The following is a 20,737-nucleotide window of genomic DNA, read 5'->3' as shown; positions in this document are numbered from 1 at the left end:
CTGTGTGTCTGCGCAGTCCTCACCCAGAACAAGATGCAGCTTGGTCTGGGATTTCTGAGCTCTCAGATCAGAAGGAGGGACAAGTTAGCATCCCTCATTAGGGCCCAGCACCTGCTGTATGGTGATACTTGGAAATACCTGTAGTGGCTTTTTTTTGGCGGGGGACATACTTTGAGAGGAGGGGGAAAGGTTCCTGAAATCTTCTGGAGCAAGGGGGTAACTGGGCCAAGGAGCCAGCCCAAGGACAGTAAGCATTGTTACCGTCCCCTGGCTATCAGTGATATGAACCATGGTGGGTGAGTCTCAGCAAACCTGTGGTGCATTTTCTTCTACATATGGCCCTGATGTTAGAAGGGGTGGGCAAAAAGCCAAGCACAGCCCTTAGACTCTGTTACTGGAGGGCATCTGTCGGGTCTGGGCTGAGGTACCTGTTTTGGGTTGTGCAGGTGTGTGTGGCTGTGGGAGCCTGCCTTGCTGCTGCCATTCCTGTTCTGTGGCTAAATGAAGCCTCTGGGAGCTGTAAATCTGTCACCTTCCATGAACATTGCGTTCACGGGGCATCTTCTCATTGCGAATTTACAAGTCTGTTCAGTGCATACGGTACCACCAGCATCCATTCCTCCCCACTGCCCTGGGCCTTTTTGTGCTGCAACACGGTAATTAATCTGAACATTGCTGGAGGTTCTGATCTCTTCTGAAGATAACTCTGAAGAGTTATTCTCCTTGATATATGCCACCATCTCAGAGCTGCTCCCTTTGCCAGTGAAACAGCCTGCTGCTGCCAACTGTTGTTGACAGATGTTATTCTAGAGAAAAATGTTTTCTTGTGAAATGGTGACGGGTGACAGGCATGGGTGGGACTACTGGCATGTTCTCACCGTTGCCTTCCCTGTTAGCTTCATTTATTAGTTTCTAAAGCACAAGCCTGGCTGGGGTTTTTGAGCGGGCTGGCATGAAGCAAAAGGAGACAGTTCCCTTCAAATAAAATACAATTATGCTGCAGAATGGGCAGCTGCTGTTCCTAGCCTTGGTTCATCTGGTTCTAAAACCAGATGTTAGCAGTGTAGTGGCAAAGATAATACTGACTGACTGACCCAACCTGATAGCCACTTGATGTGCAGCCTGGCTGTGCATACCCATTGCTCACTTTCCTCACTGTCAGGTGTTTTGCAGTGGGCTTGCCAAGGTAGATGAGTGTCTGTACTGCATGTCTGGGTTGCAGCTGCAGTGGGTCCCCGGAGGAAACTCGCATCACTTGTGGGAAGAATTTTTGTAATCTAAGTGAGCATGAACTCCATGCCTCCGGAGAAGGGGAGAGGCTGTTTGCCTGCCTGCTTCCAGGGAAATTGCTGCTTTAGGAAAGCATTTTGCTCTGATATGGGTGCAAGGTGTTTGCGTCATTCCCCGCTGGCTGGTAGGGGAGGAAAGGGATGATTTTTTAATTGAATGCAGGAGAGGTAGTGTGGATTTGGTTGCACTTCTGCAAACTGCCTCACACAGGTGATGCTGGCAGTGATGCTCTGGGCAGTGCCTTTGTCCTGTCTGCCTGGTCATACAGTGGTGACAATACTTTTTTTGAGAAGTTCAGACCTTCTGGCATCAGCAGGAGGCAGTGAAGTGACATGGAGCTGCACTTGCTGCAGACCTACTTGTGAGAAACCTGCTCAAGAGTGTAGCAGGTCTGTAACACTGCACTGGGACTGACCCACAACGAACTCCCATTTGTTATGTATCTGCAGTGGCGTTTTACATTGTCAGATCATCTGAAGCCAATGGTTATATTTCTTCCTCTTAGTAGCTGGGACACCTGCCCTAGGAGACAGCTGGTCAGTGAGAAGGGCCATGAGAAATAAGCAGAGTGAAGAAGAGAATTAATTATTCCAACATATTGCTGGGGTTCAAAAAGGATAGGGCATTTGAGTGCATAACAAGTACATTCCCAGTTACAGTTGTAAAGATTAAAAATACCCCAAACTTAGAGAGGGATCTATTTAAGGCAGTTGTAACTAATGCCAGTGAGGAAAGAATATTCTTTGGAGACAGATTATTCTGTAAATGTCAAAGATGGAGGTTTCTGTCCCCACCTTCAGAAGCAGCAGTTAACAGGCTGCAGTCAGGAGCCTGATACTGGGATTTTTCTGGATAACAGGTCTGGGATTTCATTTATTTCAGTTCAAATAGGAAGAAGTGAGCATGAACTATACTGAAGTTTCCTCACCGTACCGTTGATCACAATTCATGGTTTTGGCTTGACTGCTCGCACAACAGTAGGTCTGATCCCTCAATGTTGTGGTTTAACCTCAGTCGGCAACTGAGCACCACACAGCTGCTCGCTCGCTCCCCCACCCCACCCCGCGGTGGGATGGGGGAGCGAATTGGAAGAGTAGAAGTGAGAAAAACTCGTGGGTCGAGATAAAAACAGTTTAATAATAGAAATTACATAATAATAACAATAACAATAATAATGTATAATAATAATAATAATAATAATAATAATAATAATAATACACAAAGCAAGTGATGCACAGTGCAATTGCTCACCACCTGCCAACCAATGCCCAGCCAGTCCCCAAGCAGCAGCACCCCCCGGCCAGCTTTCCCCAGTTTATGTACTGAGCATGACGTCACATGGTATGGAACGTCCCTTTGGCCAGTTTGGCTGTGCCCCCCTCCCAGCTTCTGGTGCACCTCCAGCCTTCTCAGTCGGTAGAGCATGGGAAGCTGAAAAGTCCTTGGCTAGTGTAAGCATTACCTAGCAACAACTAAAACATCGGTGCATTATCAACTTTGTTCTCACCCTAAATCCAAAACACAGCACTGTACCAGCTACTAGGAAGGAAATTAACTCTATCCCTGCCAAAACCAGGACACTCCACTGCAAGTATTTATCTAAAGGAAAATGAGTCTCCAGAAGCGGCAGCAGGATGGGGAGAGAGAAGGAGAATGAAGGCAGTACAGGAAGGCCACATGCTGGTACCATCTGCCTCCCTTTCACACTGTGCAAGGTCTTGTGCTGTGTAGGTCACCCATTTGGGCTGGATGCAAGAGCTCTTTATCTAAGCAAGTACTGTCTAGCATCCCTGAAGTCAGTTGAATGGCTTGCTCGCTAGCTTATTTCAGCAAAAGGTCGGAAGTGAGAGTTCTTGCAGGAGGAGAGTAGTAATGCTGGCCTTTTGGGAGAAGGGGTGTGATGACTGACTGACTCAAGCTTTTCTGATTTTTTTTTTCAGGAACTTGCTGAGCCAGAAAGATGCGCGAGTATACGGAAAAGAAGGAAACATGTGGGACCATCTGTCTCAAGTACCTGCTCTTCATCTTCAATTTCTTTTTCTGGGTAAGAAACTTCAGTCTATTTCAGAGGCGCTAAGATGGCACTGCAGTTTTGGTGTCAGGGGCACAGAAATCTTGGGCTTGATGAAGTCTTTGGCAAAAAGCGCTGACGTCAGTAGCACACAGATTTCATCCTGTGGGGTGAAATCCCATACCTTGGGCTTGCCTGCCCAGGCTGCAGAAGTTATGGTTTGATACTGTAGTCTCTGGCTGTTCCTAGGTCATGTTACCAAGTATAGAAAATAACAGGGAGCCTGTAAACATGCTTTGTTTTTTCACCTGACTTACTTTGTCAGGGAGCCTGAGGACTCCACTGACTGGCCGTTCCTCCTCTCAAAATGTCAGAGGGAGTCCTGGCAGTGGAGTGGGACAGCTAGAGCAAGGATAACAAACACCTTCTTGCAGCTGGGTCCACACTAGAGCTTCCTAGAGTCATGCTTGCCACCAGGAAGTTACTGATGCCAAAGGATTGTTTTTTCCTTTGCTACCTGGGGCAGAGCATTGGAGTGTTCAGGTCAGACCTTTAAGGAAAACCGTCTGAGCTTACTAGAAGCTGCATAAAACCCTCCAGAAACACAAGTCTTGCAAAGAGAGAAGGGCCTGCTAGGAGTCTGGTTGGTTTCTCCATGTTCATTCGCTGCAAGGGTTACAGTTAAACCAACCAGGCTGTTTAGTTCCTTGACTGCTTTCTCCCCAGATGTATAGTCTAGGAAGGAGATATTGGGCATGGTTGTCATTCATTGGTAGTATTGCTCCCTGACAAACAGGGGAAAGCTTGCTGATGTAAAGCTGTTTTCTTCCCCTCTGCTGCTAGGTAGCACCCCAGTAGATTTGACGTTTTTTCATATTTGCCCAGATAACAGTGTGGCTACATTTGGGAAGGCTCTGGTCCAAGTATGAATTGCTGTGCACAGGTAAATGCTTCAGATAGCTTGCATCTCAGGCTGCCTGGAGTGCTGAACTGGCTGTCTTGAAGCCCAGCCCCTCCCAGTGCACTGGGGCCTGCTCCCGGTCCCAGTGAGACCTCCGGGAGTCCTTCCTTTACTGTAGATCATCTTTGGCTCAGCTTACGGAGCTGAGGCACGTCCTGGTATCCCAGTCCAGTTGCTCTGGAAGGTGAGGAAGTTCACACATCAAATGCCCTTCATTTGCTTGCTTCTCTCTCTACCCAGCTGGCTGGCGGGGCCGTGATGGCAGTGGGCACCTGGACACTAGCTGAGAAGAGTGACTACATCAGCCTGCTCTCCTCCAGCACATATTCGGCAACAGCTTATATTCTGGTGGTGGCTGGGGTGGTTGTCATGGTTACTGGCATCCTTGGTTGCTGTGCCACCTTCAAAGAGCGTCGGAATTTGCTAAGAGTGGTAAGTTTTGCTTGGTTGTTTTGTTTGGGGGAGGATTCACCCCATTTTCTCTTGAACCATGCTGGGAGGGAGGGAAGCATCTTGGTTGTGTTCTGCACCAACATTATTTGTTTGTCCTAGAGCAAATACCACTAAGGCCTCCAGCTCCTAACAGCAGTGCTGTCCTTGTCCTAGGGGACAGGTTCTACTGCAGAGCATTTCCTTTCATCCACCCAAAGAATGTGCTTACCACTGCATGGTTCAAAAGTACATAGTCGTAACACCTATACTTTGTGTAAGAACGTCTATTTGAAACTATTCAAAACAAAATCTCATGGTTTTTGTCTCTTCCTTCTCCCCTGCCCATCCCATATTCTCTTTTGGAAAATGAGAAGAGAGAGGAAAATGTGAGACACCTGTAACAAAACTGGCTTTTAATGACAGTAGGTTCAAGCCAAATTAACACGCTTTTTTACTTGGCTGTCAAAAATCAGAACATTTCCAATGAATATTTTCTTTAGTTGCAAAAAAATTATTTTAGTTTTGCTTCCACAAAAAAAGCCACACTGTTTTGATAATCTGCTGCTGCTTTTACGCCTTTCCCTGTGTTACTTCCTGAGCTCCCTGCTCACCCACCTACACTGAAGTTTTTGACCAGCCCTAGGGTTTCTATTCCGCTTCCTCCCTCTCAAATCTCCCTTTCAGTCTGGAGTGTGGCAGCAGTTCCTTTTAGTATCTGGGCTACAGTGGTGAGTGCAGTGACTGAAATAATGATCAGTGGCTCTTTGCTTTCACAGTTACAGAAAAGGATACTTCAGCAACTCTTCACCAGCTCCTTCCTTTGCAAATCCTCATTCACCTGACTGTCCCATTTCCCCTCTTCTGTTTGGATAGAGGAGCAGAAATAGGAGTCGTGAGCAAGCCTGATGCTTGTAACACTGCTTTGAAGGCCTGGTAATCCCCGTGAGAGGCAGAGTAGGGCCAGGAAGGGAGAATAAAACACAGAGGAGGACACAGTGAGTGCATTGCTGGTACTTGTTCATTAGGCTCCTGGTCTGTAGCAGTCCGTTTTGGTCTCGCTTCACTTACTCTCCATGCTAAAGAGACCTCCCTTTGTCTTTTTGCCTCAGCCAGAAGCTACGGATGGAAAATCCGGTGGGGTTTTCTTTGTTATTCTGCCACAGAAAACTAATAATTGTCTCTTGGGAACAAAAGGTCACTCTGTCTCCTTACACCACACGTCTTTTCAGAGTGGCTGGTTGCGACAGGCCTATTGTCTCTTCTTGCTTGTGCTCTGCTTTGGTTGCCGGTGACTAATCTGCACAAGAGATAGGGCTGTGCTTGCCAGGGCTGGGTGAGCCTGGCTGGGGGCCTTTGCCAGCTCTGAGCTCACAGTAATCCTGACAGCTTCACAGTCAGTGCGCTGGGGTCTGTGCCAGCCTGTCCCAATTTCTCTCTGTACCAGAGGCCCACGTAAATATGGGAGGGAGGACTGTAAGCAGCACTCTCCACTCTCCCCAGTGCCTCCTTGGTGCTTTTAAAAATCAATTATGGACAGCTTTGGGTGCTGTTTGTAAAATGCATATCTGGTTTTTAGTTTGTTTTTCTGTTGAAGACTCAGGAAGCTGTGAATTTTTTTGCTGCCTTTCTACCTAACTGTGACTTTTATGGGCCCACTTCAAGGCTTTTCATAGTATTTCATTGCTCATCACTCACAGCTGTGCTACTTTTTTTATGTCATTGCTTATTTGCCTTCTTTGTGTTCTTCCTTAGCCAGGTGAAGTTCTGAGGCTTGGGCAGCAGATGTGGAGTTTCTCTGGCTCCATGAGCAGGCATGGCAGTGGATCTGCAGCCTGGCTGGCTGTGATGCTGCAGTCCAGCTCTTTACAAGCACGCAAACCACTACTGTATTATACTTCAGTCAAGATGCATGCTTTCATACACAAAAGTATGCAAGCAGGAGTCTCAGGAAAGGACCCATCAAACAGAAGACCTTGCATGTAAAGAAAGAAGGTGTCTTTCTTCAGACTTGCCACTCTAGTTGCCACTCTAGAGTCAGCTCTGCCAATTCTAGTTAGCTACCTTGAATAGGGAGAAGGGAACACACATCAGTTATGATTTCCGTTCCTGCTGCATTTCAGCCTGGAGCCATCCCACTGAAGTGAGATTGCTGATTTAGGAGTATAGTTGCTTTATATCTCTTCTTCGGGTAGTAGAAAGATCTCTCCAGAAAGCGATTTGGATTGTAGGCGGGTTGAGCCATTCTTTGGATTATTCAGAGAAAACACACTAAAGCTTGGTGCTTCACTCAGACACTTGAAGCTGGATGGAAGAAATCTGGACCCTGTAGATCCTGAGGAGACACCACATAGCCCTGACTCTGGCTTGGAGCCAGAGTAAGAGTAAATTTTGCCCAGAGCCCACCCAGGTCCAGGCATGCGTCTACTACAGGCCTCTGGGTGATGCTACGTTTCTGACTTGTTTTGCAGCCTCTTGGGAAGCGAGTAGGGCATGTCCCTGCAGCTCCATGCCAGAGCTAGCCTACTTCTCCCAGAGCGGACCTCTGTAAGAAAGCCCTGCAACTCCTGATGAAGAGCAAGGAGAGCAGCCCTGTGCTCTGTGTGTGTCCAAAGTGAAAGCTGCTGCTCCCCTATGTCAGCATGATACTTAAGTGGCCCTGAGGGTACGATGAGACTGAGATAAGGATAATGGTGGCAGTGTACCAGCAGAGACAGGTTGGATGTGCGGGTGGCAGATGCACTAACCTCCCTTACAAGGTTTTACTAGGGCATTGTGACTTAAAGTTTTTAAGGTCTGCTGGATACATGTTTGTTTCTGTCCGCCACCGTAAGCCAGCACAATGAGCCAAGCTGTGGTGACACAACTCAGCTCTACCTGAATGCCTCTGACATGATGACACAGAGCAGGGAAGAATAAATAAAAGAAACTTTCCAGTTCATTGGTGGTTCTCAGCATCCTGCCACCCTCCTGCTCCCTCCTTGGCAGAGAGATGATGTCAGAGCATCAGTTAGGGCATAACTAGATCCCAACAAAAGAAAGCCAGCCTTTGTGTTAAGGCATGCCGATCCTTTCTTGCCCCATTTCAACCTCCTGTGAGTGTTGGGACCAGCCTTTAGCTATCCCACACTCCACTGGGTGACTCATTCCCCTGGTATGAATGGGTACCTTGTACAGGCGTCTGCAGAGATGGTCAATGTTCAGCCGCGGGGGAGAGTGTGGGGCTGGGGAGTGAAAGCCTGAGATTGTGTGCTCAGATTAAAGCCTGGTCTGCAGATAAAACCCAGCTGTCTGTCCTTCACAGCTGCTGAATCCCAACAGGGGCAGAAGAGGAAGCCTGAGTGTTTGCGTCTGTGTCATTTTACTCCTGCAAAGGGGCTTGGAAATACCTACCAAGAAGGGTACACAGTGGGAGTGTAACCCTTGTGCAACAAAAAGCATCTGTGCTGTGTAGGTCAGCTTGCTCTGTCCAGGTCTTCACTGTCCTTTGTGCCAGGGAGAGATGGTTTGGTGTCCAGTTACATTTGTAGAGAGCTGTTTGCTTCATCCCGTGGAAACAGCCTTTTCTTAAGGTCAGGGGTAAAACAGAAAATGGGAGATATTTTGTTGTTGTCCTGGGGAGGCCAGCTTTTACAGGGCCTTAGCATGAGGTCCTTGTTATGGCTGGAACTGGTATCTCTTCAGCTTTATCTACAGAAAGATGAATTTAATACCAGTCATAGAACAGCCTGGATCTGTAAAGAAACTGTTCGTTGCTGATGAGGAGCAAGGCAGGGGCTGTGTGTCAGGACAGGGGTTCCCCCTGAAAAGCCCTCTTTGACCCTAACGAGGAAGTGGCTGCATCACCCTCTGTCTTCAGGCCTGCCCAGTCCTTTTAATCTAGTACACATGTTCCTCCTCATAGGTTTGGCTTCCCTTCCTGTTTGTGTATAGGAACAGTGCTCCCAAACAGTTTTCTGTACTGTCTATTTGATTCTCCTTGTGGTAAGCAGAGCACATCCCTTTCCATTTCACTGCCATTAAGCCCTTTTAAGAAATAGTCATGTTCTCCTCTTAGTCTTCTAAGAGCTCTTCTCACTTTGGTTTTGAGATACTGAGCTTTTCCCTCTAGATCCTAGTTCAGCAGAACATATAGTCACAGTCCTGAGTGTGAATCAGTGCTAAAGTCCATCTGCTTCAATAGTGCCCTTCAGTCTGTGGTTGAGCCCCACAGAAGTCACTGGGAACATAAATCTATGGTTTATGCTTATGCTTATGCTTAGCTGGTCTGCTATATTCTTGGTGAAATGGGCCCTTTGTTGCTTTATTGAATCATCCTGATAACATACATTGCTCCTTAGTAACTTGGGGAAATGCCCTAAACATTATCAAAACAAGCAAAAGCTTCAATTTTTTTTTTTATTGATGTCAGAATCAGATGTTTTCTATGATAATGAGTGTAGTCATCAGGTTATCCAGCAACCACTTTCTTTTGTCTAGTGATCTTACCTCAGTTGCCTCCACTTTTTCATTCTCTACATCCCTCTGGCTCTGTGAGTTAAACTCACACTTGCTGCTGCTTGTCTTCAGTTATCCTGTGGTTTGGTGGTTTTTTTTTTAAGCTGTGGGACTGTTCCTTTCCTACCCTATTGAGGTTTTAATCCCAGCCCCTGCCTTTGAACACTGCTGTAGAAAAGCATTGATGAAGACAGTCATGCATTTTACCAGCTAATGAAAAGCTGGCTCCCGGCATCTCCTTACATTCTGTTCTAATGTCCTGCTTTTCCCATTGTTTTACAGTACTTCATATTGTTGCTGTGCATCTTTCTCCTGGAGATCATTGCTGGAATCCTGGCCTATATCTATTACCAGCAGGTGAGTGGACATTAGTCCTTAGAGGCTCAAACCAAGGAGAGAAAATAGCTGGTTATCATCCCATTTCTCCATCCTATTGGAGGCTTGGGACCTAGGGTCTGGTTGTGGTTCACCTTTCCACATGTCTGTATTCACTCCCCTCCCCATACAGAAGACCTTGGATTATTTACTGTTTTTGACAAAGTGGTGGTCTAGGGACCTCTAGGGAGGCTGCTCGGCCTTGCTGCTCAGCTCCTTCCTGTGGTTCACCTTTGTGCGCTGTTTTTTTGCAGAGCCTTGTAGAAGACAATTTTTGAGGCTGTGTAGATCTAGGAATTCTCCTAATGCCCTTCAAGGCATAGTGCAAGCAACTGAAATCACGTTAGTGCCATTTAGTATATTCAGGACATAGGAACAGTTCCTGCTGCATCCAGCAAGCTAGCTGCCATACTTTTGAACTGGCAAAGATAATGAATGATCCAGCTGAGAGGTCCTTTCAGGTCAAGAAGTTTTTGAGAGCTTTAACCAGCCCAGCTGAGGGGCGGAGAACAGCACAGGCTCTCAACAGCTGCATTTCTAGCTTGGCACTTTTTGCAGTTGCAGAGAGCAGAGGCTTAAGTCATCACTTTGTTTTCTAAAGGGAGTTTAACCACCAAGGCACAAACAGCCTGCGAAGTTGCTCTCATGTCTGGAAATTGATTGGAAATGGCAAATTAGGATTGTTGTCAAGTGGCTGTCTGAAAAGCAGCTGGACATGCCATCTTGTTGGCTTCACTGCCAGGATGCCTTGCCATTCCTTTTTCTCTTGGTCCTTCTGTGCTTTGCCTCACTAAGATGGGCACTGGCGGTTTGTGAGGAGCCAAAGAACTGTGCTGGCTCCTGCCAAGAGGGATCAGTGGTATGAGTGTGCATATTTAACAGGGAAAGATCAATCCTGGCAGGCATGGCAGGAAGCCAGGGTCCATCCATCCATCCATGCAAAGGCACGAGGTTCATATATGACAATGGATGAAGAGGAGCTGATCCTTAGGTTGAAATAAGGAACAACATACTCAGAGCTGTACCCTTGAGTGCTTTAGATTAGTTGAGGACATCTCTGATCAATAGCTGCACTTCCCCTTGCCCTCTGGCTGACAAATCCCCCTTCTTTGCTGGTTGCAGGCTGCTTGCTTTGTTTGCCACTTTTTTTATTTCAGCCTTTGCTTTGGTGTCTAAGGTTTGCAAGTGTGTGTCTAAACTGTTTCTTTTATCTCCTCTATTCCATGCTGCAGTTCTTCCCCGTGAGCCCGCAGGTAACTGCTTTTATCCCAAGTAATAATTCTGCTAATGGACTCTCCTCTTTATTTGCCTCTGATGCCTTCCAGCTGCTGAACTTTTTCCTTTCTTTTTATTACACTAAGTCCTTTGCACTTCTGTAGAGCTTCCCAGCCCAGGATCTCAAAGCATTTTGCAAATATTAATGAATGAAGCCTCACATCATCTCTGTGAGGTAGGTGTTGTCCCCATTTAACACATGGGGTTGGAAGAAAGTGTTTCAAAGGGAAAATAAACTGCAGACTGTATTTTGCACAGTTCAGCATAACCAGATGTTTGACCTCTCATTTACTACTTACTGTGTAGAATAAAAGGTGTATAGAGAGGCTACCGACCTGTTTCATTCATTGACCCCATCTAAAATGCATGTTGATGTTGTTTATTGGTATAGGAAACTTAGAATTTCACAGGTTTTGGACTAAAGCAGTGTTGCTGTGTGAACCAGGATGACAAAAAAAAGATGCAGCTCTTTGGCACTTTTTGGCTGTCACCTGGATGGGTGAGAAGAATTCAGCTTGATTAAAAGAACCTCCACAGGAATAAATGTTTGAATCCAATCATCTGAACATGCCAGTGGTTTATGATGATGCTTTCAGAAATTGTGTACTTGCAAAATCAGACTTCATCTCTCTGTCACTTATCAAGAAAGGCCTTTTGCAGTACTTTTGCAATCGCACACTTAATTCCCTCCTGTGGCATCCTTTTTGGTGCTGATAGAAGAGCTATTCAGACTACATGGCTTCAGTCCAGCATGCCCAGGACTCTGATTTCTTCCTGCTCCTGGACAGTGATTTGTTTTTTAGTATTTTGTCACAGGCTTCAGAGGGAGAAGACTGCACGTGGTCTCATAGGCATATTCATATTAAAGCAGGCACAGTTTTGTATTCTCTTTTGATGCAGGCGTCTCTTGGCAATCTTACATATTCAAGGTAAGGACCCATATGGTGATGTGTAGCGCAGGCTGAAACTTTGTCCTGAAGCACCTCCTTCCAGTTATTAAAATGGAGGCATGATCTGTAATCAGTTGGAAATCAGCCTGTCCAGTCCAACCTTGGAGGATGATCTTGAAGGAAGCTGTAGCTTCCCCTAGGCTCTCTGCTTTCCTCTTGGAGCAAAGGCAATGAAACGTATGCAGGGCTCTGGGTCACTCTGACGAGTGAGTTTGCCTTGTGATTTTATCCGACTTGTCTCTTCCATTCAGCTGAGCATGGAGCTGAAGCAAAATTTGAAGAACACCATGACCCAGAAGTACCGGCAGGAGGGAGAAGAGAGTGTTACCAGTGCAGTAGACAAACTGCAGCAGGAGGTAGGTATCTCTAGAGGCAGGGAGAATTAATGCAATTGCAGGGCTTAAAATCAGACACACAAAAGGCATCACGGGCTCTTGATATCCAACATACAGATGTTTCTTCTGTATGCTGAGTGTATGTTCTGCTTCTTCTGATTCAAGACAAGGTTGGGTGGGGTGCAGGGCCTGGGCCACACAACCGGCAGAATTGCATGGTGTGATCTCTGAATTGCATGCCCAGTAGCACTGGGGAAACAGCATCTGAATTGCTCCCAGAGTGAACTGGAGCTGCCAAGTCACTCTGGCAGCTGTTTCTACTTCCCACTTCAAAGCTTTGGAGAAATTGCTGACATTTTTCATTAAGCTTCTCAGTACCCTAGAGAGCAAGATGTAATGAAAGAAGAGCCTTCCTGCCACTCTCGCTAGCTGTGTCTGGCTCAGGAGTGGTTCAGGTTAGGGCTGCTGCAGTTCTGACAGGCCTTCCCACAGAAAGGACCCTTGTGCACAGGCACTTTCAAAGCATGGGGCCTACTATATGCATACTGCCATAGCAGGTGCATTTGCAATAGTAACTGGTAATTCAACTTATCCTGTTATCACCATTAACACTCTCCAGTCCAGTGGTTAAGAGCTGAGGCGGCTGCAGGTGCGATCTGGTTACAGTTCATTCCAGCAGTAACCAAAACTCACAGCTGCTGAAAGATGGATGAAGCTGATATTTAATGGCCATTTTGGAGACTCTTAACACAAAAGTCACTAATAATTATAGTAGCGTAAAAAAAAAAAAGAAAAAGCCTGTGAGCTAGCTAGAGTCTCTCTGCAAAGGAGGGTGAAGCCCAGGTCTTGGTGTGGGAGGCTGGAGGGAGGAGGTTGCAGTGCTTGCAGGCTCAGCCTTTGCTCTGTGTGCATGCAGTTCAAGTGCTGTGGGAGCAACAACTACACAGACTGGGCTAACAGCTCGTGGATCAAATCTCCAGAGGCCAATGGACGGAAAGTCCCAGACAGCTGCTGTAAGACGATAACCGACCTGTGTGGCCGAAGAGACCATCCTTCCAACATCTACAAGGAGGTAAAGAGCAAAAGGACTTCAGAGCTGACTGTCATAAAGTATGTAAAGCAGGTGGGCAGGGAGTGAGGGTGTTAGGTTATTGCTGCAAACTGTCAGTAGGCTTCAGTCAGTAGGATTCCTTAGAAAGCAGAATTAATTTCTCTAGTTGAGCATTCAGCCATCTACGCTATTATTTTATATGTAAAAATATATTTATTATAAATTATTTAAAAATATATTATTTATATAGAGAAAAATAATAAATTATATTTGTTACTACAGAGTATGCTAGTGATAGGGGGAAGTGGGAGAGGTTGGTTCTGGCAAGAGGCTTGGATGTGAGCCCTACATTTGACACAGCTTCCTGTCGTTGGAATTACTCAGCGAGGTGCAAATGGAGATACTTCTGGTCCTTGATTGAGATAGTGGGATTTGACCTACAGTGTGAAGAAACAGCATATGGGGAAGAAAGAGGGCCCTGTAGCAGACAAATTAGGCCAGTTCCAGTGGGCTGCAGTTTGGGCTGAAAAGGCTGGAGTTGAGATAGAGGGGCTTGTCTCTTTTCTAGAAAAAGCAAATTGAATCTCAGACTAGCTGAGTAAGTAAACAGGTAGCTCTCAGACCATTTATTCATCCAGTTTGCATAAGGCTGGTAAAAGTTCTTGCATTTATTTTGACACCTTCCAGTCCTGTCATCTGGCTTTAACTTGCTCACTGTGACACTCTCTTTGGAGTAGCATAGTCCTTTTTTCTCATCAGTGGAACCAGCACCTTGGCTGGCTGTACTGAGCCTGGGGAGCAGCAACTGGAGCTTTTTCCTTGTTCCTGTCCCCCTAACAGTTAAGGAGGGCTGTGGATGAAGAGATGGCCCCTTCAGAGCAGGTATTTCTCCTCACAGTCTGTGCTTTGAGCAGGACTTGGAAGAGGAGTGTGAATAACATCTTCATTAAGCCAAGCAACTCAAACAGCTGAAAGGAAACCAACCATGTATTTTTGTGGAATGAATAGGGAGATGAAGTCCAGTTTTTCTGATCTACCAAAGCCCCTCTTATGTCCAGCTGCTAGGCTAGATTTTGCTCTTCAGGAAGAAGGCTTTCCCATAACGTTTGTGCCTTCCAGGCAAGACTCAACGAGGAAGTACAGAAAAAGAGTCCAAGGGCTGATGAGGTGTTTCTGAGAGTGGAAACCCACAACCATTTGAGGGGCAGGGCTGGCAATTCCCATCCTCTCTCTGTGCTGCATGAAGCTGCAGGCGACTGCCCAGCTGCTTTATTAAGAGAGGCCCTGTAGGCTGCCAAATGTATTGGGCAAGCTCTAGAGGAGAAAAAGCTGTAAGGGGAGGTTTGGATCCACAGTCAGATGCTGTATATCATGATATGAGGTCTCAGTCAGAGTTCAGAAAGGATTTTAGTGGCTTTGGGGAAGAAAAATCTAGAAAAGGGTCAGATCAGGGAACAGGAATAACTGCTTCATATCAGGGCAGCTGGGGCTGTCTCTAAAACCTGATGCGGGCATGGGAAAAGTGAGGCCTTTGCCACCCCTCCCTGGAGGGCTGTGTGCTCACTCCTTCCCTCTGCCTGCGTGTGTGTAGGTGTCTGTTCACTGCAAACTCCTGGGGCAGGAGGGCCCCCAGCACCCATGGGACACTGCTGTAGCCTACACAGTAAATCCCCCTGATGTTACCATGGAAAACCTGCCTCAAACAGTTTAATTATTTAAAGGGAACTCTTCCAAAACAAACAAAAAAACCCCAACAGAGAATGCTCTTACTGATTTATTTTTGCCTTATGACAACAAAACTTGGGCCTGAAACAGGGAGGTCACGCTGCCAGCCAAGGATGCAGTTGCAAGGCAGAGGCAGGCAGAGCCTGGCTTTCCAGGTTCTCACGGAACCTCGTTGCTGTCATAAATAGCAGTGGGAGGAATTTACTATTAAAAGGCTCCTGTCATGTTAGAGTTCTTGGTACTGGATCCACTCAGCAGCATTTCCTTGGCCTTTTGGCCTGATGGAAGTAAACATCCTCTCCAGGCATTTGCTAGGCAGTGAGTGAGGGAACCTTTCTCCACATATCTCAGAGAAAAATGACACACTCCTTCTGTGTGATGTAGCTGGTTCTTCTGCATTTCTCCTGCCTAGCTAGCAGCCGCCTTGGGTTTGTTCAACAGTTCCTGAGCCAGTAGGTCCAGAGCAATACAAAACATGATGCAGTTTACATCATCATTACATCAGCTTTTCCAGTGATGTTGGGGGATGAGATTGCTCACAGGCAGTGCTTTTTATAGTGTTGCTTTCAAGGGTTGCAACCATTGGATTAAAGTGAACAAGAGGTTAAAATGAAGCTGATTTTCCATGTCCCTCCTTTCACCCTGCAGAGTGGTTGCATTACCAAGCTGGAAAACTTCATTCAAGAGCATCTGAAAATTATCGGGGCAGTGGGGATCAGCATTGCTTGTGTGCAGGTAAAAGGGCTGAGTGGAGTTTTGGGGGTGCTGGGCAGAAGGTAAAGGAACCCCAGAGCTGAGGGATGGAAAAAAAAATCGGATGTTTTAGGCTCTTCCCTGCCTGGCAAGGAGAAGTTGCTAGGTGCTTCGAGGACCTGAGGATTCACTAGCTCCAAAGCAAAAGCCTCTTCTGCCGATCTGTAAAATTTACTTCTGGTGAAGGAGTGCAACCAGCTGGGCAAGGGGGAGAGACTTCTGCTCCAGGGCTGTGGGGAAGGCAGTGCTGGCCATAGTAGGTGGTTTGGCAGCCTGAGAGAGACCTCTTGTGGGGATGTGCCATGATTGCCCGCGCAGCTGAAGAGCCAGTCTGGAGGAGTTTCCTACACCGGTTCATTAGGATTATTTTGTCATCCAGAATTTCTCCCTTGGCTGTGTCATGTTGAAGAAAGGCACTGTGGGTCCGCAAATTATTTGGGAGAGGGTGATGAATAATGGGGTAGGATATGGATGCCCCCCACTCCCATTTTAGAGGGGAGGGCACAGGATATTCTTTTCTTCCAGATGCAGATGTCTCTGAGAGTTCCTCATCTTCCCCTTCGTTCTGGCAAGTAGCCAAATTACACTCCAGAGAAGTTGCTGGTGATTAATTACAAGGATTAGCACAGGTTATGTTCTCTCCTGCTGCTTATTGCAAGCTGGAGTGCGGTATCCCCAGGCAGGAGCTAGCTGCCACTCCAGTGTGGGTGCAGACTGTTAGTTTGCAAGCTGCTGCCTCCGCTGCATCCATTCTGTTTTTTCATGCATTTCTCTCTTCTCTTTACACCCTGTAGATCTTTGGGATGATTTTCACCTGCTGCTTGTACAAGAGTTTAAAGCCAGAACCATATTAATAACTCTGGGAACTCTGTCGCTCCCCCTCTGCCACTTCCCTTAGCGCCTGCCAACCTGACCACTCTCCACCACCACCACAGAAGCGTCTGTAACCTGAGGACTTGGCTCTGTAATTAAATGCCTCTCAAACCATGCACTGCCTTACCTGCCCCTCTGGGGGAAAGTCACCCTCCTTGTTGTGTACAAGGTAGCCAGGAGTTCAGTGGGTTCTCTTCATTGTCAAGAAACAAAAGAGCTGTGGATATTCTGCTAGAAGCTTTAGCAAAACAGTCCCTTGTTATAACTACAAAGCAAGATTTATTCAGGGCCATTTCTCTTGAGGCTTTTCCTGAGCCAACATGAAGGTATCAGGATGCTATACAAGAACCATCGTTTGCTCTCTGAGAAGTGGCTCAGCAGCACCAGGCATTGACTGAGGACAGATGATGTTTCTGCGCTGAGCTGGAGCCAGAGTCTCTCATACGTGGAAGATTTCTCTCCCTCCTCCCAAGTGTTCACCAATGTCCTAACACAGCTGTTCTCCACCTGAGAGGATGCTTGTCTGGTTCCTTGGGGCAGGAGCTACTCCCCCTGCTGATCAGGAGCACAACTTAGTGCAGTTGAAATCTTGTCATGACTCTGACGTTGCCAAGATGTGGGTGCCTTAGGATTTCTCAGCAATCCTTCCTCCTCTTCCTTGAAGCTCTGACAACACAGTGCCATTAGGAGCCACAAGAGGCCTTTTGTCTCCTAGTGATTCTGGAGCAAAGACGATGGACTACTTTCTAGTTCTTTTGGGTCTAGTCTGTTTTATTGAGTGGCTTCTAGTGTGAGTGAGAAAACTTTGTTTCCTCCTACCTATCCCCTGCTGAGGTTTGGTGAAGAACTGGTCTGTTGGAGCTGGCATATCTTGCTACCCCGTAGCCTGTCGGGTTAGTGGAAATACCTTCTCACATCTCTTACATGTTGAGACATGCCCTTGGCTTGATTTTTCTAATTAAAACCTCCAGGCTTGTCTCTCTTGGACAGGAAATGAATATATACAAATGTTTTATCAGCCTCCAAAGAGCTCATTAATCAGCTGAGGGTTTTCTGGCTTTAATGAGATCTGGAAGCCCACTTTACTGGTTACTGCCGAGCAGGTCAGGAGAGTCAGCTTCAACCAGTTGCCCCAGTGTACTTGGTAAATTGGTAGTGCTGGGTTAATTGTCTGTTTGCTGCAGAGGAATAGGTTTTAATTAAATATTCTCTCTGCATTGGGATCCTGGATACATACAGGACATAGACATCACCACTGCCATGGACTTAGTGCCATCATGATGCCAACAGGGTCTTAGCCTGAATTCATAGGATCTCATGTGCCTCTTGTCTTGTTCTCACCTTCCTGGTATGCCTGTTACACCCATGAAGCAGAAAGGGCTGTGGGGTTTTGGTGTTGCTAAGCAGTGAAGACAAGCCCTTTTATAAACAAACAAATTTATTCCCTCTCCTGGCCTTTTAGTGGTGCCGACTGAGTCCTGTCCCTTGGCAGCAGACAGCTAACATGAGCAAAATTACCCAGACCCCTAAAGGGTCTTGCACCATCGTGGGATTTTTAGTTCACAGAGCAGAAATCTTGGACTGGCACTAAAGGGTGACAAGTTAAATTCAGAGCAGGTCAATCTGAAACTCCCCCATCAACATCAGCCCCATGAAATAATCCTTAACTAATGCAGAAAGAGAGGTGGAGGAACTGAGGTGTATCCTTGGTTCCACAGCAGTAGGAAAGAGGGGAAAGAAATCTAAATTATTGTGTAATGATCTAAAGGAGAAATCTAAATTATTTCTTGTTTTATAATCAAGTTCCTGACAAGTATTGACTACTAACTAAGAGGAAAATATTGAGCATGTTGCTTGAAGCAATATTTCTAGTTTCTTAAGCATATCTTCATAGCTGCCTTCACCCATTCCCTTCAAATAAATTGTACAGGGTTGGGAGAGGCCAGGAAGAATGAGATACGAACAGTAAGTTGGCTTGTGTTCGTTGAGTTGTTTTATACTTTTTCTCTGTGTTAATAATGTTCATTGCTTTTTTTTTGTTTTAACGCAGCTTAAGTTGCTGGCCAATAGAAAAATAAAGCTTAACATTCTGTACTTACGCTGTGTAGCAAAATTGAAGGGGTACTGTGAGCCGGATGGTTTATATAGATTCCTCAGATCCTGCTGGTGAGGAGCCAGTTCCTCAAGAAGAAGCTGGTCTAAGGGGCCAGGCTGAGAAGGAAGCTGGGGAAGAATCTGCTTCACGTCACTGATCTTGCCAGCCTGGTTATGATCTGCTGCCATGGGGTGCTGTAGACTGCTCCTCTGTGTGGCACCCTGAGAGCTGAAGTCGCAGAACCTCAGGGTACCAGGTATTGCACGTCAGCCGTGGTCTGTGCATGGAGGTGTGTGCACCCAGCACTGCTCAGGGGTCTGTGATACACCTAACTGTACTCACTGGGATACTGAGTGACCTCTCTTGTCACACAGGCTGCACTTTCTCGTCACGTGCAGAGTGCTGAGGCAGACAGAACAGGGCCTTTGCCGTCGGGTGACTTACTTTCACCTTGCTGGCCCAGCTGCTGCCTGTGATTATGTCGTGGTTTAACCCCAGCCGGCAAGTGAGCACCACACAGACGCTTGCTCACTCCCCCCCACGGTGGGATGGGGGAGAGAAGCAGAAGGGTAAAAGTGAGAAAACTCGGAGGTTGAGGTAAGAACAGTTTAATAATTGAAATAAAATAGTAATAATAATAAAAGAATATAAAAAGCAAGTGAGGCACAATGCAATTGCTCACCACCCGCCGACTGATGCCCAGCCAGTCCCCGAGCAGTGGCCCCCCGGCCAGCTTTCCCCCAGTTTATATACTGAGCATGACGTCACATGGTATGGAATGTCCCTTTGGCCAGTTTGGGTCAGCTGTCCTGGCTGTGCCCCCTCCCAGCTTCTTGTGCACCTCCAGCCTTCTCAGTCTATAGAGCATGGGAAGCTGGAAAGCCCTTGACTAGTGTAAGCACTACTTAGCAACAACTAAAACATCAGTGTGTTATCAACATTATTCTCATACTAAATCCAAAACACAGCACTGTACCAGCTATTAGGAAGAAAATTAACCCTATCCCAGCCAAAACCAGGACAGATTAGCAGTCTGGTCTGCTTAAGAAGACCAGTTGAGGGTACAAATTGGCTCAGGGCTCTGCTGTGCTCTCCTACACCCTGTTTCCCCATACCCCAAAGACAGTGGAAATCTTTCCCCTCTCTGTCTTGACTATAAGGACATAGGTGGGCTACTGCAGCAGGGCTGCCTCTTCCTACCACTGTGAGATAACAGGGTGTGTGTAGATGCTATGTGCTGGTATGTGCTGAGTATTTGCTCTATGTGCTGTGGAGTAGCTTGTAGCCACCTTGCATCACAGACATGTCAAAAAGGAGGAGCAGATGTGTGCCCTTTTTTATTACCCTTTGGGATTTAAGGTTGAAAATTACATTACAAGTTTCAAATATGCCTGTATCTGGCCAGATGGAAACGCCTGCCTGCAGCTAATGGGCATGGCCACTTGGTGGCTCTCAGGGCTTAGCACAGTACACTCTGAATTCAGCTCCTGTAATTCAAGTGAGTCTAATTCAAGCTGCTTGGCTCTGTGGGCAGCAGGGCCTTGGTGTCACCAAGCCCCAGGGAAGCGCAGTACAGGTCACACAGGTGTTCCCTCGCCTGGAAGGGAAGGTCGCTCCTTCCAGCCCCAGCAACGTGACTGATTTTCATGCTGCAGCAAGGCACTGGTTATGCAAGACAGGCTGAGGGCTTGACCTGGCCTGCATTTGGCTCAGAGCAGGGACTTCTGCTAAAAAAACCCACAAATGTGTTGGCATATGCGAGGAGACAGACCTGGATGACTCAGTGGTGAGATGAGCCAGTGCCACTGCTACGGTACCGCTGTGAGGAAGGCAGATGCGCTTCTGAGATGCATTGGGTAAGACAGGGATGTGGTCGCATCCATTTATGAGGCCTTGTCCCAAGACCCGTGTGTGGCTCTGGCTGCCTGTTTTCAGGAGAGTTGAGTTGAAGGTGGAGCACAAATGAAGAAAGGAGGGCTCGTCCTGGAGGGCTGTTTACTGAGGTGGGGCTGGAGGAGTGGGGCAGGCTGGGCTCCTGCCTGCACGCTTGCAGTGGGCGCACAGAAGGTGGCATGGATGGCTTTGTGTTAACAGTGTGTCCCAAACGGCCACCGGGC

At 47.0% G+C, this 20,737-nt stretch overlaps 1 protein-coding gene across 1 annotated transcript in view; it reads left to right on the top strand.

The window, feature by feature from the left end:
• Positions 1-18,619, top strand: part of CD151 (CD151 molecule (Raph blood group)) — a 42,716-nt gene extending 24,097 nt beyond the window's left edge. The window contains exons 3-9 of the mRNA XM_076344253.1: positions 3,231-3,334; positions 4,503-4,694; positions 9,471-9,545; positions 12,040-12,144; positions 13,040-13,195; positions 15,548-15,634; positions 16,447-18,619. Coding sequence (XP_076200368.1) covers positions 3,251-3,334; positions 4,503-4,694; positions 9,471-9,545; positions 12,040-12,144; positions 13,040-13,195; positions 15,548-15,634; positions 16,447-16,506 — 759 coding nt within the window. The 5' untranslated portion in view covers positions 3,231-3,250 and the 3' untranslated portion in view covers positions 16,507-18,619. The remainder of the gene's footprint in view (positions 1-3,230; positions 3,335-4,502; positions 4,695-9,470; positions 9,546-12,039; positions 12,145-13,039; positions 13,196-15,547; positions 15,635-16,446) is intronic.
• The last annotated feature ends 2,118 nt before the right edge of the window (positions 18,620-20,737 follow it).

The sequence above is a fragment of the Aptenodytes patagonicus genome, chromosome 7 (assembly GCF_965638725.1).
Source record: "Aptenodytes patagonicus chromosome 7, bAptPat1.pri.cur, whole genome shotgun sequence".
Lineage (NCBI taxonomy): Eukaryota > Metazoa > Chordata > Aves > Sphenisciformes > Spheniscidae > Aptenodytes > Aptenodytes patagonicus.
The sequence above is the reverse complement of the archived record's forward strand: the minus strand, read 5'-3'. Positions and strand labels throughout refer to the sequence as shown.